A 15,539-nucleotide genomic window follows, 5' to 3' on the forward strand; every position below is an offset into this window, starting at 1 on the left:
ACAATGTCACAATATTTTGTGAGGCTTTCAGCTAGTTTCCTGTACCCAAGTGTGCCAAGTTCGTGTCATTCAGTATTGAAAGCACTAGTGACTATAGCAACATAATAATCCCAATGCCTTCACATAAACAGGTCAGCTACTTAAGGTGTGGCACTCACTACTGTGGATGTAGTGGCACAGATATGGTGGCATAGTTAAAGTGTGTTGATGTTGCCCCCAAAGGGAGCCTTGAACAGTAGCTTTTTTAATGTGGAAACTAGGACAGGATGCTCCCAGGACGAGGTGACATCATGTCTGGAATGGGGCAATGGTCCCGGGCCTGCTGTCAGTGGAATGGAAGTGGGCATCTTTTGCACCTGGTAATCCCTGGGGATACCCTTGCAATGCACCGTCATTCCGTTGATGCTTCCATTGATGCCTAGTCAGTGGCCGCTTCCGGGCAGAGGCAGCAGCATGGCAGGCTTACAGCATGAGCTGAACAAAAGCCATAGAGAAACACAGCAGTTGCACAGACACCGGTGCATCTCTGTGGCCAAACACCTTGCCAATGCACCAAGTAAATGGCCCCATGGAAGCAGAACAGTTATCATGCTTTGTTCCAAGGCACTGCAGTCGCAGCTCAGGTAACCTTGTGGCTTTCTTGCACTAGGAATTGCAACCCTGGTGTGGGTGCCAATCCCCGGGACTGCTTGCCACTGCAACACTACCATGGCTTATGTGGCCAAGTCAGAAGCCCGAGAGTCTAGGCCTCGAGATGGATTGAGGGCCTCGACTGCAGTCCAGTGCCCATGGGGCAGGTAGGGCAACAGACCTCGACGCCCGCATGTCCCACCCATTGCACGACTTGTGACAATGGTGGCAACCCTCGATTCCCCTTGCTGTCCATCAGCTGCAATCTAGCTAGGATGTGCGCTTTGGTTGGCGTGAGCATCCCACGGCGGTGCCTTCTGCTTAGTCCTGGGGGGCGAACATAACATGGGACCGGGACGAGAGAGGCCCCGGTGCAAAAGCTGCGGACCCTTCCCCCCCCCCCAGCCCCCAGCCCCCGGCCTCGTTGCTCATGCTGATTCCGGGGTTGAGCGAGGAGGAGGAGGCGGCGCCAGGCTGCTCTCGTCCGCCCCACGTGGCCCGGCCCGCGCCAGCCAATGGCAGCGCGTGTTTCTGAAAGATCTCCATATATGGCGATGTTCTCGGCCGGCGAGGCGGGGGCCGGCACCCCCTGGGTATAAAAGGGGCGGGGCTGGCGTTGGGACGGTCTCACTCAGCCGGCGGCAGCGGATCTGGCAGTAGCAGCTCTTTTCTTCTCGTTCTCTTGAAAGCTCCCGCCTCCTTTCAGGTAGGTTTCAGCAGCCGTTTATTCTGAGGGAGGGGTGCTTCTCTTCCAACCCCCACCCACCCTAAACTTTCCTTTGTATTCTCTCTTCGCGCTTAGGTGAGAGAAAGGTGTAGAGGTTCCTATATTTAATTTCCCTTAGGAGTAAAAAGCGCCTTAGAATTCCTTCAGTTGGCGGCGGTTAAGGGGTTCTCTCGGTTCCTTCCCCACCCCCACCCCGGTCGTGCGTTAAGGCTCGACCAACTCCCGGCACCTCCCCCCCCCCCCGCTTATCTTGTGTCGGTTCCTTTGCAACGGTCTTGGTTGGCGCGCGCGACCTTCTCGTGCCCGTAACGGCTTTTTGAAAGGGGGAGGAGGGGCTGTTGGCTCGAGAAGGGCACCGAGGGCGTGATTGGTCGGCCTGAAACTTTGACGTAATGGAGCGGGAAACGAGAACCTTGGTTTCTTGCTGCGCGCGGTGCCCCCCTCTCCCCCCCCCTACTTTTTCCGCATAGAAAATTTACTCTGGGCGTGGGGAGGTGGGGGAAGGTAGTTGAAGCTGGAAGGGGAAAGACGGGAGCGTCTGAAAAGGGCTTTTTTTTTTAACTTCGCCGCGGTTGATGGCGGGGTGGGGGGGGGCGTGGGTGGGTGGGGGCTGGTTCCTGCAAAAGGCACCCTCACTCGGGCTGCGAAAGGAGGGTGGGTTCTCGAAGAGGGCGGGGTTAGGGCTGCGCAGGACGTCGTGAAGGGTGGAGCCCGGTGCGTCGTGCCTTTGGGGTGGCTCGGTTTGCCTCGGAATAGAGTGGGCTGCAGGGATATGGCTTCCTGCCCGTGACTGCAACACTGGAATTTGCTTCTGAGTAGATGCGCAGAGGACTTGAGTGCATGAGCAATTTTGTGGCCTGGTTTGGCTCGGCTCCCGTTAAATGTTCAACGGAGTCTTCATGGGAGTAGTGTAGTTGACTAAGATGAGTTATTCTTTTTAGAAGATGGGCTGATGCCCGTGGTGCATCCCTGAAGGTGATGGGGTTAATGTGCATACACCCTGCTCAAACGCCTTTCCTTCTGTTTCTGACTTGGTATATTTTGTATTGAAATGAGCTAAGGTGTTAAAAAGCCAAACTTTACAGTGGTTTCAGGGAAGACTATCCATAGTAGTACTGCATCAGAAAGTGCGCATAGGTCTAGGGGGCATGAGAGGAAGAATTCTGGGGCATTGGGCACGTATGTAGTTAACTAGAAAATATGCCCTGTTCAACTCCATAAGCTTTACTTTCGAGTAGAAATGTGTAAGATGGTGGTGTATACACACACACACACTCTTAGCTGGTCTACAGAGTAAGGAAAATTAAGTAAAAAGCTCTGGACCATGGTTAAAATATAGACAAGAGGGTGGGGTTTCTCGTCTGGATGGTAAGTTGGCAGAGCAGCCTCTAGTGGCCAAAGTCTGTAGTGTTTGAAGGGCGTCCATTGATGATGCCAAAGTGCAGCACTGTATTTTTCAATGTTGCTTAATAAATGCTTTCTTTTTGTGAAAAGCAGATCTCCAAAATGGAAGAAGAAATTGCAGCGCTTGTCATTGACAATGGTTCCGGTATGTGCAAAGCAGGCTTTGCTGGAGATGATGCTCCTCGTGCTGTGTTCCCCTCAATTGTTGGGCGCCCACGCCACCAGGTAAACATCAAAGCAGGAGATCTATTTGTTTTGTGTTTAACATGAGATGGCTTATTTTTGTATTTGCTGATGACTGTTTATTTCTCTTAATAGGGTGTCATGGTTGGTATGGGCCAAAAAGATAGCTATGTAGGTGATGAAGCTCAAAGCAAGAGAGGTATCTTGACTCTGAAGTACCCTATTGAACATGGCATTGTTACCAACTGGGATGATATGGAGAAAATATGGCATCACACTTTCTACAATGAGCTTCGTGTTGCCCCAGAGGAACACCCTGTTTTGCTTACAGAAGCTCCTTTGAACCCCAAGGCCAACAGAGAGAAGATGACACAGGTACAGCATTGGTGCAGCTTTTACATCTTGCCACTTTTTCCCATTTCACCACCCCTTTTCTTTAAGTTACAATTTCTCTTCTCTCATTATTTTCAGGGTTCTGTACTCTCCTGGCATTTCCTTCCTTGAAGTCTCTCAGGTTTCTGTTGTATTTCTACCTGACTTTCTTTTGGTTTTTCTCCCCTACATCCAATACCTTGCATGTCAGCATGTGTGTGTGTTAACTATGAAAGTGGTCCCTTATTAAGACAACATTCTTTTCTCTTTATTTAGATCATGTTTGAGACCTTCAACACTCCTGCCATGTATGTGGCTATCCAGGCTGTGCTGTCCCTGTATGCCTCTGGTCGTACCACTGGTATTGTAATGGACTCTGGAGATGGTGTCACACACACTGTGCCCATCTATGAGGGCTATGCCCTTCCTCATGCCATCCTGCGACTTGATTTGGCTGGCCGTGACCTCACAGACTACCTCATGAAGATTCTGACAGAGAGAGGCTACAGCTTCACCACCACAGCTGAAAGGGAAATTGTGCGTGACATAAAGGAGAAGTTATGCTATGTTGCCTTGGACTTCGAGCAGGAGATGGCCACAGCTGCTTCCTCTTCCTCTCTGGAGAAGAGCTATGAATTGCCTGATGGTCAAGTGATCACCATTGGAAATGAGAGGTTCAGGTGTCCAGAGGCCCTCTTCCAACCATCTTTCCTTGGTAAGCATTTAGTGGCAATGGTGACAAGTCAAATTACATGTAGCATGCTCTAAATCCTAGGAAGTAAATCTGTATTATTTGGATGTTAGCATACTTAAGGATTTTTTTTTCTTTTAAGGTATGGAGTCATGCGGCATTCATGAGACCACTTTCAACTCTATCATGAAGTGTGATGTTGATATCCGAAAGGACCTGTATGCCAACACAGTATTGTCTGGTGGTACCACAATGTATCCTGGAATTGCAGACAGAATGCAGAAGGAGATCACAGCATTGGCGCCCAGCACAATGAAGATCAAGGTAAGGATGGCTTACATCACAACTTGGTAGTGTAATAAAGCAGTTGACTCTTAGGAAGATAGCTGATCCATAAATCTTTTCTTTTTAAAACGGGGCTGATATCAAGAAAGTAAAAAGTTGAATGCATGTATAGTCAGATATTTTCTAACTTTAACATGTTTTCTTCCAGATCATTGCTCCCCCTGAGCGCAAATACTCTGTCTGGATTGGTGGATCCATCCTTGCATCCCTGTCTACTTTCCAGCAGATGTGGATCAGCAAGCAGGAGTATGACGAGTCTGGCCCATCCATTGTCCATCGTAAATGCTTCTAAATGGACTATTGACAGATGCGCAGCATTTGCTGCATGAGTTTTTCACCAGTATAAATTTGCCTGAGCAAATATATACACCTCATGCTAGCCTCATGAAACTGGAATAAGCCTTCTCTTCACAACATTGTCATTGGGAAGCCTGTCTCCAATAATCCTGTGAGGATGTCTACCTGTTGCTGATATGACCCTGTACTCAAGTTAACTGTTCCCTTTGTACATAGCAGTATAACTACCCTATACACATCTGGCCCAGGACCTAGTACAGGAGGCATTCATACAATACAAAGGTTTAACTTGTGTCTGTAACTACCTGGGACAGTGGTCTCAGTGTAACCAGCAATGTTACAATGGAGTTTTGAGGCTAGATCTGTACAGGGTAGCAAAAGATCAGACTTCCACTACACAAAGCGCTAAGAATTCCAGGTCACTATTGTTGAGGCTGGCAAGAGTTTGTGAAAAGGATGGCCATTTTTGTCTTGCCACTGTTACTAGCGGGGTTGGAAACATATCGCATCCAAGCCTTATGAACCTGTTTTTTCCTTGCCCACCTGTATCCCAACAAGACAACCCAGGGCAAAGTTGCTCAACTTCAGTTGCTCCAATGTTTGCATTGACACCTGTAAATTTAATCATCAGGTTTAATTTATGTAAGATTTTTGTACGTTGCCTTAATGTTGTCATATGACAGTAGAAAACCAAAATTTGTAAGTCATCCTGAAGTTGAGAATTGTAATGCCCAACACATCATTGTGAAAGGAAAATAAAGCGCTGCAGTAAATGAAATGGGCTTAATGTTGTCTGATGGAAAGTTATTTAACACACTTTTGCTTTTGGAAGCCTTTCTAGACAGGACAGTGAAAATTGTGACATAGCTCTGGCTTAATGTAGTTTCTGTTCAGTAATCAGGTTGACTACAAGCTTTGTGATAAGTGCTAAACTTAATATGCTGCCAAATAGCTTCCAAACATTGCTTTAGTGAACATGACCAGACCTTGGCTATGTGGGATATTAATACAAATGTATGCACTGTGGCAAATGCTAAACAAATGGCATTATTTTAACTCAGATTTTTCTTAATTCAGTGTTACTGAAATGGTTTAATTGGGCAGACCAGGTTATTGTGCAAGTAGATCACAACTTGCTGTTGTGATAGCTTGCCTAAGTGCAAAAGATAGTCATTTTAGGACAGGATTACGAGGTAGAATCACTTGGAAGCAATGAAAAAATTACATCCAAGCTGTATTTTTGGGGTTATTCAAGAATGTACTTCACCTCGTTTTGTAGCTATGGGTTAGCTTGGTTTACATTTTTCTAAATTTAAACTGACAGTTAAAAGATGTTTATGCAGCACTTCAGAAGTGTTTGAGTAGGACTGGGATGTCTAGGATAACCTGTTGGAGTAGGATACTGTTGGTAGCATTAAAGGTTTTCAAAACATAATTTCAGCTTTGCCAAAGGCTATGTGAAATACCACAATCTTTATAAATCTTCCCTCGCTACCATCAAATCACATTTTCCACCAAGGGGAGGAAAATGAAGTGTCCCATTTTCTTTTGTGTTATTTTTGTGTCTTACAAGATTTCACTAGAAATCTGTCCCTTTTAAAAAATAGTCATAAGAACAAGCATACCTATACATGCATATTGGGGTGGTACATAAGGCAATCACTAGATACACTGAGAGCATTAGTAATTGAGGGGGCAGCTATGAAATTCCCAGGGAGGTACATTTTGAATTGCAGATGAATCTGCACAATACACAATACCATAAGACGTGATCCAATATTTTGTTGGTTACACTAGATTCGTGTTTCAGATTAAAATATTGTAGGAAAGGAAAAACTTACTACAATGTGTTGCAGTCTTTGTAATACTGCAAGACTTTAAATACTAAGAATTTTTATTACTAAATCTATTTGAGATCTAGGAGCAAACTGAAAATGAGTACAGTAAGAATGCAACTTGTGTGCATTAAACTTGTGTACATTCAGATTTACTTTTGCAATAGAAAATAAAAAATTGAAAGGGATGGGCACCCAGGAAAAGAGACTTTGGCAATCTCACCCACTGTTGCTCCCAATATGTGATTGACCTAGGCAGGATCCCTGGGATTTAAACTTGTAAGCTTTGTTCTTTGACAGAATGCTTAACTTGGGGTGCCCCAATGGTTTGTGTTAGGACAGTTTATCAAGAGTTACCTTTGCACTGTTCCTGGAAAGTTGGGTGGGGTGGTTGTTTAGCAGGGAAGAGCTGCTCATTTTGACTCTAAATTGCACTGACATATCTCCTGTCAAGAAGGGATGTTTATTCCCATATAGCAGGAAAACTAGTTTTGGGATGCCTGCCACATGTCCTCTATAAGCAAGATACTGTACATGCATAAATTTGGCAGCTGCCTGCTTGTGTGACTATCCAGAGCTCTTGGTGCTAAATTCATAATCAAGAGCTAGTATATTGCAGAAATTGGCAAATTTCTGGTAGTCTTTATGTTAATCTGTGCAATAGAAAAGACTGCACAAAGGGGATGTAGCATTATGCATAAATGTTTGGTTATATATAAGTTAAGATTCCTTTGGAAGAAAGGATGTACTGTGGGGTTGCCTGGTGGGAGTGGAGTTTCAGCCTCCAGTCTGCTAAAAATAGCTATGTCTTTGGCAAAGCATGATAGGGAATGAAAATGAGGGAGGTGCACAAGAATCCTTTTCAGAAAGGTAGCATGTACATTTGAAGTCATCTTTGTTACAAGAAGCAGAATATGTAAGATGCCAACCTTATCCTAGGGGAAGCTGTCCGCTTGCCTATTTGCACATATTTGTGTTATTTTAAGGACGTTTCCACCGCTGGCCTTTTGTTCAGTACCGTTGACAATGTTTTAGTTCAAGCTAAAGGATAGGATAGACAGCAAGGAACAAAAGGGAGGCATGAGGTATCTGCAGGCAGCAAGGTCTAAAGGAGTAGGAATGGAGAAGCTGGAGGAGCAAGGCCCCTTCTGTACAAATCGTATTAAGGATCCAGTATGGAGTGGAAGAGGATTTGGGAGCCAGGAAATACCTAAAGTTCAGAAATACTAGCCCGTGTATACAATTGTGTAAGCCCTGTTCAAGCCCCTCCAGTTTCTGAATTTCTACCACAAAATTTCCAAGCACTTCCAATCCTGACCCTCATTAAAATGAAGGTTAGAAATACATTTTTTAAAAACAACTGAGCAACCTGGCACATTATAGCCAATGGATGACATTGCACAATGCAGAGCACTTTGCTAGTCCTCTGTAGGTTTCCATTTCATGAGCAATGGAATGGGGGAAATGAAGGCGGGGCTGAGTGTGAAGCCTATTCCTGTGGGACAAACAGGCAGTGATCTGATGGATCTCGCCAAAGGCCCAGCTAGTTCCAGTATATTGTTCTCACAGTGGCTGACCAGATGGGAAGCCTGCAAGCAGGAACTGAATGAAATGGTACTCTTATCACCTGTGATTCCTAGCAACTGATGCGTGGGGGGCGGGGAGTCCCTGCCCTGAAACAAAGAGGATTTGTGACCCAGAAGCATTTCTTTGTGAGAGAAGGCTTTGAGCTGGTAATGAAACTAGGAGCTCAGAGGTACCCTTCACACTTATTTCCAGGTACACCTGCTTCACTAAGGCAATATGCAAAACACTAGTTCACAAGCCTAGTAAAAGTAAATTCTGCAAGCTGACCTCTGCCCACCCTTGATATAATAACACTCCTTACCTCTGCATTAATTTTAGGAATATGAGATGCCATTGGTCCATCAAAAACATCATTGTTTTCACATGCTAGCAGCAGTAGCTCTCCCATGTTTTCAATCCCTAACTGGAAATGCCAGGTTTGAACATGTGCCCTCTGCGCAGAGCAAGCACTTTGCCACTCAGCTACAGCCTTTCCCTTTTTTGCTTTGCATTGTTGCAATTATCCTTACAACATCCTTGCAAACTAGGTCAGTATTAATGTACGGCTTACTGCATATGAGGACTGAAGTTGAAAGTCCTAAAATCCACATACCAATTTTGCAGCTGCAGTTTCATTTGCCTTTGGGCTGTTTTCATTTATGTTCTAAAGCACATTAGTAAGAGCAGGCTCTACTGAACACAATGAGATTTGCAACCAAGTAAACAGTCCTTCCGAATATTTAGGACACAATCCTTTGCAAATTTATCTGGGCATAGTCTTCATTGAAATCTTCCTTCTGAGGACTGGAGATTGTGAGACCGCACTGTTTAGGCCCTGTAACACACAAATTTAGTAGAGAATTCAGCTTCCTAAGAGTAAAACCTACCCCAAAAGTATGGCAGAGTAAATCACAAGGTCACGAGTGTTCTGTGTGTGCTCAGCAGAGCACACAATCAGATGTAGAATAGTTTGGAATGGTTTGGTAAAGGTCAAAGTGCAAGCAGTAGGGTGGTCAAGAGACAGGATGCAGAAAGAGGAGTCCTAGAGAGGAATAAAAGGGGTCACAGAGGTTGCAGATTACAAAGGCATTTTCCTTGAGAGGGATGGGAGTTTTTGAACTGGCAGCAAACTCTGCCTATCCTTTCCAGGCTTTTCTCCCCAATTATGAGGATTAGACATTTGTTTTTCACCACAGAAGCTTTTATTTTCAGGATCCATATTTCGATGTTTGCCCAAAGGCCAATACGTTGCAATCATGACTGTGCTAAGCGTGTTTATGCAAATTTCGTCCATGCATTATTTTGTTTCCTTGTGCAGTATTTTATTGCACTGGCTGGGGTGGGGTGAGGGCGACACAGGAGAATATGCCAGGGAAGATCAAGCAAATTCTGTCTCGTCTACAATGAGTTAATTGCCCCTTACTTGAATCAGTCTGTCCAGTCATTAGGCACTCACCCTCTGAATTGCAATTCTTCTGGTTTGGTGGGTGGTGGTTTTGACTCCTGAATTCTACTTCCATCTGAAAATGGTACCTGATCAACCTGTCTGTGACTCTCCTTGTGGTGTGCTTCACTGGTGGAGTTTGGCTTCCAGAATGCACTCCCTAGAGAAGTTCACCTGGCATTCACACTGATCAGAGTCAGGCAACTGTCTTTTTTCCTATGCCTTTTAATTCATTTTAATTGTATTACTTTTAAACTGCTTGTGACTAATGTACCAAGAAGGCGCTCTCCCACTTTCAGAACCAATTCTGGGTTCTTAATTGTTTTTGTTGCCCCCTGCCCGCCTTATGTGTTTGCACATCACCATTAGGCTGCACTGTTTTCTCTCCGTTTACCCTTCTGGTAGAAAAGTGTAAATACAGGCTTATTTACTAAAAAAAGCCTTTACAGAAATCCATATTCCATGCTTATTTCTTTCGGCAACCGACTCCCTCCAGTTATTCACGAGAATATTCCAGAAGAACTACTGGGACCAAGATGAGATGTTGTTTCCAGATGTTTTGCTGCTCCTCTGCTGAAATGGTTTGTGGCAATTGCACAGAGTCAGTATTATGTGATGAACTTGGTCTTGCTTTGCATGTCAGGCTGAAACCATAGGCCCCAGGGCCCCTTTCAATAGGGAAATGGAAAGGAAACGATGACCTGCTAGTGCTGCCAAATTCAACATTTGTATTTAGTCACCGTTTGCTCATACGGATAACATAAAATGAACCGGCCCCACCCAGAGGGCTTGTGCAACCAACACTGATTTTTATTCAGAGAGGAAAAAAGGCCCAGTGAAAAGTCAACCATTGCAACATGCTGTAATTGGCAGCAGAAGTCCTGTCATTTGAATCCCATCCCAGTTCACACTCCAGAATGGATAGTCTGCATCTTGAAATCACCCTCTTGGCATGTTCCTGTCTATCCCTTGCACCTGATTAGCCAGTGCAAATGAAAGGGGGGAGGGAGGGCCTAGCAGCAGGGGTTGGGAACAGAGGTCAGGATGGGGGAAGCCAATATGCTAAACTGTGTGCATAAGCTGCTGAGTAATGTGATTAACAGAGAGAGCAATGCTGCCAACACTGTGGACGGGGCCTCCCGCTATTCTCTTGATTCAAGGCTGTTTCCCCACCCTCTCCCTGCATTCCACACCCTTGGACTCCTTTGTCTGGGGATAAAGAGACCCTAGTCCTAGGGGATTTGGCAGCCAGATGTCACGTAGCAAGCATCAGAGCGGCCCAGCTAATAAATTCCACTCTCCCCGTGGCCATTGAAATGCAATGTTGGAGTTGTCCCCAATTCCAGCACTCCTGCAGTCAGGCACAATTATCTTTCAGCCTGGTCTTTCATGCAGCATTGCTGTGCTATGGTGATAGTGCAGATTTCTTCATGTTGCACCTATGCTCCTTGAAACCATGGCTGCAGGCGAGGCCTTGCATTCTTCCTAACCCACCCACCGACCCCCAACTACCTTCCTGAAACCTGTAGTTGTGCTCTGTTGCTGTCTGTCAGAGCATGGGGGGGGGGGGTGGAGTGCTGACCCATTCCACTCTTCCATCGCCGGACACAGCAGCGATTTCTTGCACGATATAACAAGCATTTCTTCATCAAAACTATAAATTACGCCTACGTATGAACTTGAATCATCACTGCTCGAACCCCACAGACAGAAATGTCCTGACAGCTCACCGCACCTCAAGAACAAAGCTTTCCAAAGGAATTAGTTCCTGATTTTCAGCACTTGAGTCACCAAGTGCTGAGTAATCAAGTATCCGGAAAGCAAGTCATGTACTTGCATATGAGAATTGGCCTGTTGCCCTAGCAAACAACTAGTTTTGCTAGAGGGCTGCTTTGAGAAAGGGACATGGGATGGCGAGCCAAGGCTGCTTTTCCACCCACGTGCAAATCCTGTTGTTAGAACATCTTCCCTCTGCAGTGAAACTGATACCCCATAGGGAACTGGATTTGACCTAAGGGCCTCTATGTCCTGGTCATTGGCTAGCCTATAAATTTCTCATTAGTAATGTGTATAATCTGCCTCATTTGAAGACAGCTGGCACACGGTGTTATACATGCAATCTACTACACAGAAACCATAAAGGAAGATTCAAGGCCCTCATATATGGAGAGACTGACCCTCCAAATGTCCTTATTTACCAGGGACAGTCCCGGAATGTCCTGCTTTTCCTTAGGACATCCCTATTTTCACCACAGAAATATTGGAAAATATGGAGTTATGCAACCTCCGAGTCAAAGAGATAAGTAACTATAGATATCTGATGTTAGAAGACATCTGAACTCAGGCCTGTATAGGGAAGCTTTAAAGTGTTTTATAATGTTTTTATATATGTTGGAAGCGCCTAGAGTGGCTGGGGCAACCCAGTCAGATGGGTGGGGTATAAATATTAAAATTGTTGTTGAATAGGATGTCCCTGTTTTCATTGGAGTAATGTTGAAGGGTATGGAGAGATACCTTCTGCCCTCTTAAAATCACTCCATCTTATATACTGTGGCAGTATCTTCACCCTGAACTATAATCTGCGATTTACCTACTGGTCCATTCCAAGGCACCTCTATTTTACCACTTTTCACCAAAGAAAAGAACATAAGACTAGAGCAAGCTGTCTTATACTGAGTCAGACCACAAACATCTGGAGGGCCACAGGTTTCGCACTGCTAGTGTACACAGTACTAAGCTAGATGGACTTATAGTCTGACACAGCAGCTGCCTGGCAAAAATCACTGCATTGCCTAGGGAAACAAAGCGGTTCTTAACTTGGTGCCTGAAAGATGAGAAAGTGGGCACCAAGCAAGCATGTTCTGTAACTGAGGCTCCGCCACGTAAAAGACCCTGTTCTTAACCTCAGGTGCTGTCTCCCAAGGCAGGGCCTGAGATGCTGATCTCAACAAACTCACAGGTGCATATGGGAGAAGCTTAGCATGCCAAATTGCTATGGGACCTTCAAAGAACCTTCTGCTTTTATTGCCTTATCTATTCTTTGCACCCTTCATGTGCCAAATGGGTTAATTCTAAATCAGTGCTAAAAAAAAGAAAAAAGAAAAAAAGAGGTGCAGGAACTCACCATGAACACCTCCCTCGTTCTCCCCCACACCCCACACCCCAACCAATGGACCAGCTACTGGAGTCTAGAATATTCTCCAGAACAAGTGAGCACTTGGAAACAGTGACCTCATGTGGTGCTCTGGATCACTCTCCCCCTATGAGAAAACACATTCGTTTGGGGGGTTTCTATAGCGCAGGGACATCCAGCTCCCAAGAGACTGTGATCTACTCACAGAATAATAGACAGGCAGTGATCTATCTCTTTTGCTGGGTGGGGTTTCAGGTCTGATATGGAAGGGGGGGCATGTCTTCTTCACCTTCTTCGCTACAATATATCAATTTATTTCCAATTGTCAATGTCAAAAGGGACTAAAATCTATAAAATTCATAGAAAATCAACGTGCCAATTTGCTCAATTTCTAGGACTCCATCACACCTCCCCTGTCCTCCATAATCCCTCAAGCAAGGTGTCAAGACCCTAATCCTGTCAAATCACTCTGCCAAGCCTTTCCTCAGGGCAATGCCAGTACATGGACCATTGTCTTCTCATCACCCGTACTCAGGATGTGCTTATCTGCGCATATCTCCAGCTCTGCATATTCCCCCCTCCCTCCTCCATATGTTAATCCTGTGTAACCCAACCTCTCTTTAATGTATTCATGATGTAACTGGGATGTATTTTGCACTGTATTCTGGGACATGGAGGGAAGTTTCAAAAGTTTATGTCACCCTTTCTCTCTGTTCAATCTCGCCTTGAACCTGTTGCGCAATAAACTTGGATCTTCTGCAGCTTGCTCTTGTCTCCGGCTGAGCTCATTTTCCTCCGCAGGGACCCGCGGACTTAGTCCAACGAGCTGGGTGGCAGAGCAGCCTCACACCCAGATTTTGCCGTAACAGGTCAAAGATGTTTTTTTAGGGAGGGAAGTCAAAGTTGTTGACTACGATCGACCAAAACCTCCCAGAGATCGATCAAGGTCGACCAGTTGGACATCCCTGCTATAATGTACAAAGGTGACTGCCACACATTTGTGTTTGTGCGATTGCAACCAAGGAGGCCCATTGCGAGCTCTGATGAGAACGTCGGGGGGTGTGTGTGTCCAGAGCACAGCCCAGTTTCAGAAACAAACCTTAAGTTTTAGCCCGGGCTGGAGCTTGTTTTTGCTCCATAGGTCAGGGGTTTGCTAACCTGTGCGCCTCTAGTTGTTGCTAGAACTGCTACTCCCTTCATCCTTAGTCCTTAGCTGTGCTGACTGGGGCTGGTGGGGGCTAGAGGCAAAAACATCTGGAGGGGCCACAGGTTAGCCACACCGCCATAGAATGTGCAGCATCCTAATAAAGAGGGCTCCTTTATCCTCAGAAAGCAGTTAACACACACACACATCTGGAAGGAGGTCATAGGTCTTTCTGCTCAGAAAGAATGCTGGTTCCTCATCTGGCTTGAGGCTCGCATTTCTTGGTAGAAGCCAATTCCTGCCCCAAAGTGCCCTTTCTACTCTCCTATCCTCAAGGCACTGCTGTAAATGTATTGAGTGGTTGTGTGACTGTGACTAAAGCCTTGTGAATTGCTATTTGGCTGTTTTTTTCTTGTGAATGTTTGCCTCCAAGGCAGAACTCTTCCCTCAAAGCCAATTAGTTTGCCAAGGTGGGTGGAAGATCATCTAGGTCCACATCTCTTCTTCCATTTCTGCCTTCAATACTGCAATCCTTTGCACACTCAGCTCTGGGAAAATTCCATTATATTTACCTGGGTTTCTAGGAGGAACATGGCCCATTTGATTGCATGTGCCCAGTTTCCTTTCCTTTTTTTAAAAAAAAAAAATTAGAAATTTCAACACAATAGGTAAAGGTAAAGGGACCCCTAATCATTAGCTCCAGTCGAGGATGACTCTGGGGTTGCAGCGCTCATCTCGCTTTATCCGCCAAGGGAGCCGGTGTACAGCTTCCGGGTCATGTGGCCAGCATGACTAAGCCACTTCTGACAAACCAGAGCAGCTCACAGAAACGCCGTTTACCTTCCCACCAGAGCAGTACCTATTTATCTACTTGCACTTTGACGTGCTTTCGAACTGCTAGGTTGGCAGGAGCAGGGACCGAGCAATGGGAGCTCACCCCGTCGCGGGGATTCGAACCACTGACGTTCTGATCGGCAAGTCCTAGGCTCTGTGGTTTAACCCACAGTGCCACCCGCGTCCCTTTCAACACAATACTTTTAACAAAAATACATCATCCACATTGTTCCCCCCCCCCTCCATTTTTCCCACAAACAAAAAACCCAACCTCCCCCCCCCGGACTTCCCTCAGCTCCTTTCTCTGGTTTCTCAACACCTCTTTCTATCTGCATGTTATAAAATTGTAAAGATCCTCAAATTATCTATCTGTATATTACAATAAAGAGTTTGGAAATGTTTATTCAAAACATGTGCCCAGATTTCTAAGGCCAGACAAATCCAAACATTTTAAAGAGCCAGACATCACCTTCGCCCACGCCACCCCTTTAACAGCAGCCAAAATGGTGCCTTCCATACCTTGGACCCCAGCTCCCATCTTCCTTGCCCGTTGGCCATGCTGGAGGTGATGGGATTTGGAGCCAAATAACTTCCAAAGGGCACCATATATTAAAAGGAGTGGACTTTTCAGAAGGCACACCTGCGACATCCTCCCAGCCGCTGAATCAGACCTCTGCAGTGGGTCATTTGCTTACCGAGTCTGCAGAGTCGCTCCTACTGTTTGAAACACTGATTTGCAACCCGAGCTCCCAATTTCTCTCAGCAACCAGAGGAGCAAAACATCTGAAGAACAAAAAGACCTTGAGAGCTTCATTGTTTCAGAAGGACACCACAGAGGCTGGTAACCATGATCCCAGCCTGCCTTTCCCCCAGAAGTGAAAATATTTGCTCAAAAAAATCCAAATAGGTGACAGATGCAGAGGAGGGGTGGGCT

At 45.6% G+C, this 15,539-nt stretch overlaps 1 protein-coding gene across 1 annotated transcript; it reads left to right on the forward strand.

Moving 5' to 3' along the window:
* The first annotated feature begins 1,180 nt into the window (after nt 1–1,180).
* Nucleotides 1,181–5,431, forward strand: ACTG1 (actin gamma 1). The gene is made up of 6 exons (XM_081849862.1): nt 1,181–1,336; nt 2,855–2,986; nt 3,080–3,319; nt 3,593–4,031; nt 4,150–4,331; nt 4,501–5,431. The coding sequence occupies exons 2-6, from the start codon at nt 2,864–2,866 to the stop codon at nt 4,642–4,644; spliced, it is 1,128 nt and encodes a 375-aa protein (XP_081705988.1). The 5' UTR covers nt 1,181–1,336; nt 2,855–2,863; the 3' UTR covers nt 4,645–5,431.
* Nucleotides 5,432–15,539: the final 10,108 nt, after the last annotated feature.

The sequence above is a fragment of the Podarcis erhardii genome (assembly GCF_964252035.2).
Source record: "Podarcis erhardii genome assembly, chromosome: 2".
Classification (NCBI taxonomy): domain Eukaryota; kingdom Metazoa; phylum Chordata; class Lepidosauria; order Squamata; family Lacertidae; genus Podarcis; species Podarcis erhardii.

Bases quoted from the DNA above. Each gene is read 5' to 3' on its own strand.
- ACTG1 (XM_081849862.1), top strand. From the start codon at position 2,864: ATGGAAGAAGAAATTGCAGCGCTTGTCATTGACAATGGTTCCGGTATG. The intron at 2,987-3,079 runs GTAAACATCAAA...TTCTCTTAATAG, and splicing joins TTGGGCGCCCACGCCACCAG to GGTGTCATGGTTGGTATGGG. The intron at 3,320-3,592 runs GTACAGCATTGG...CTCTTTATTTAG, and splicing joins ACAGAGAGAAGATGACACAG to ATCATGTTTGAGACCTTCAA.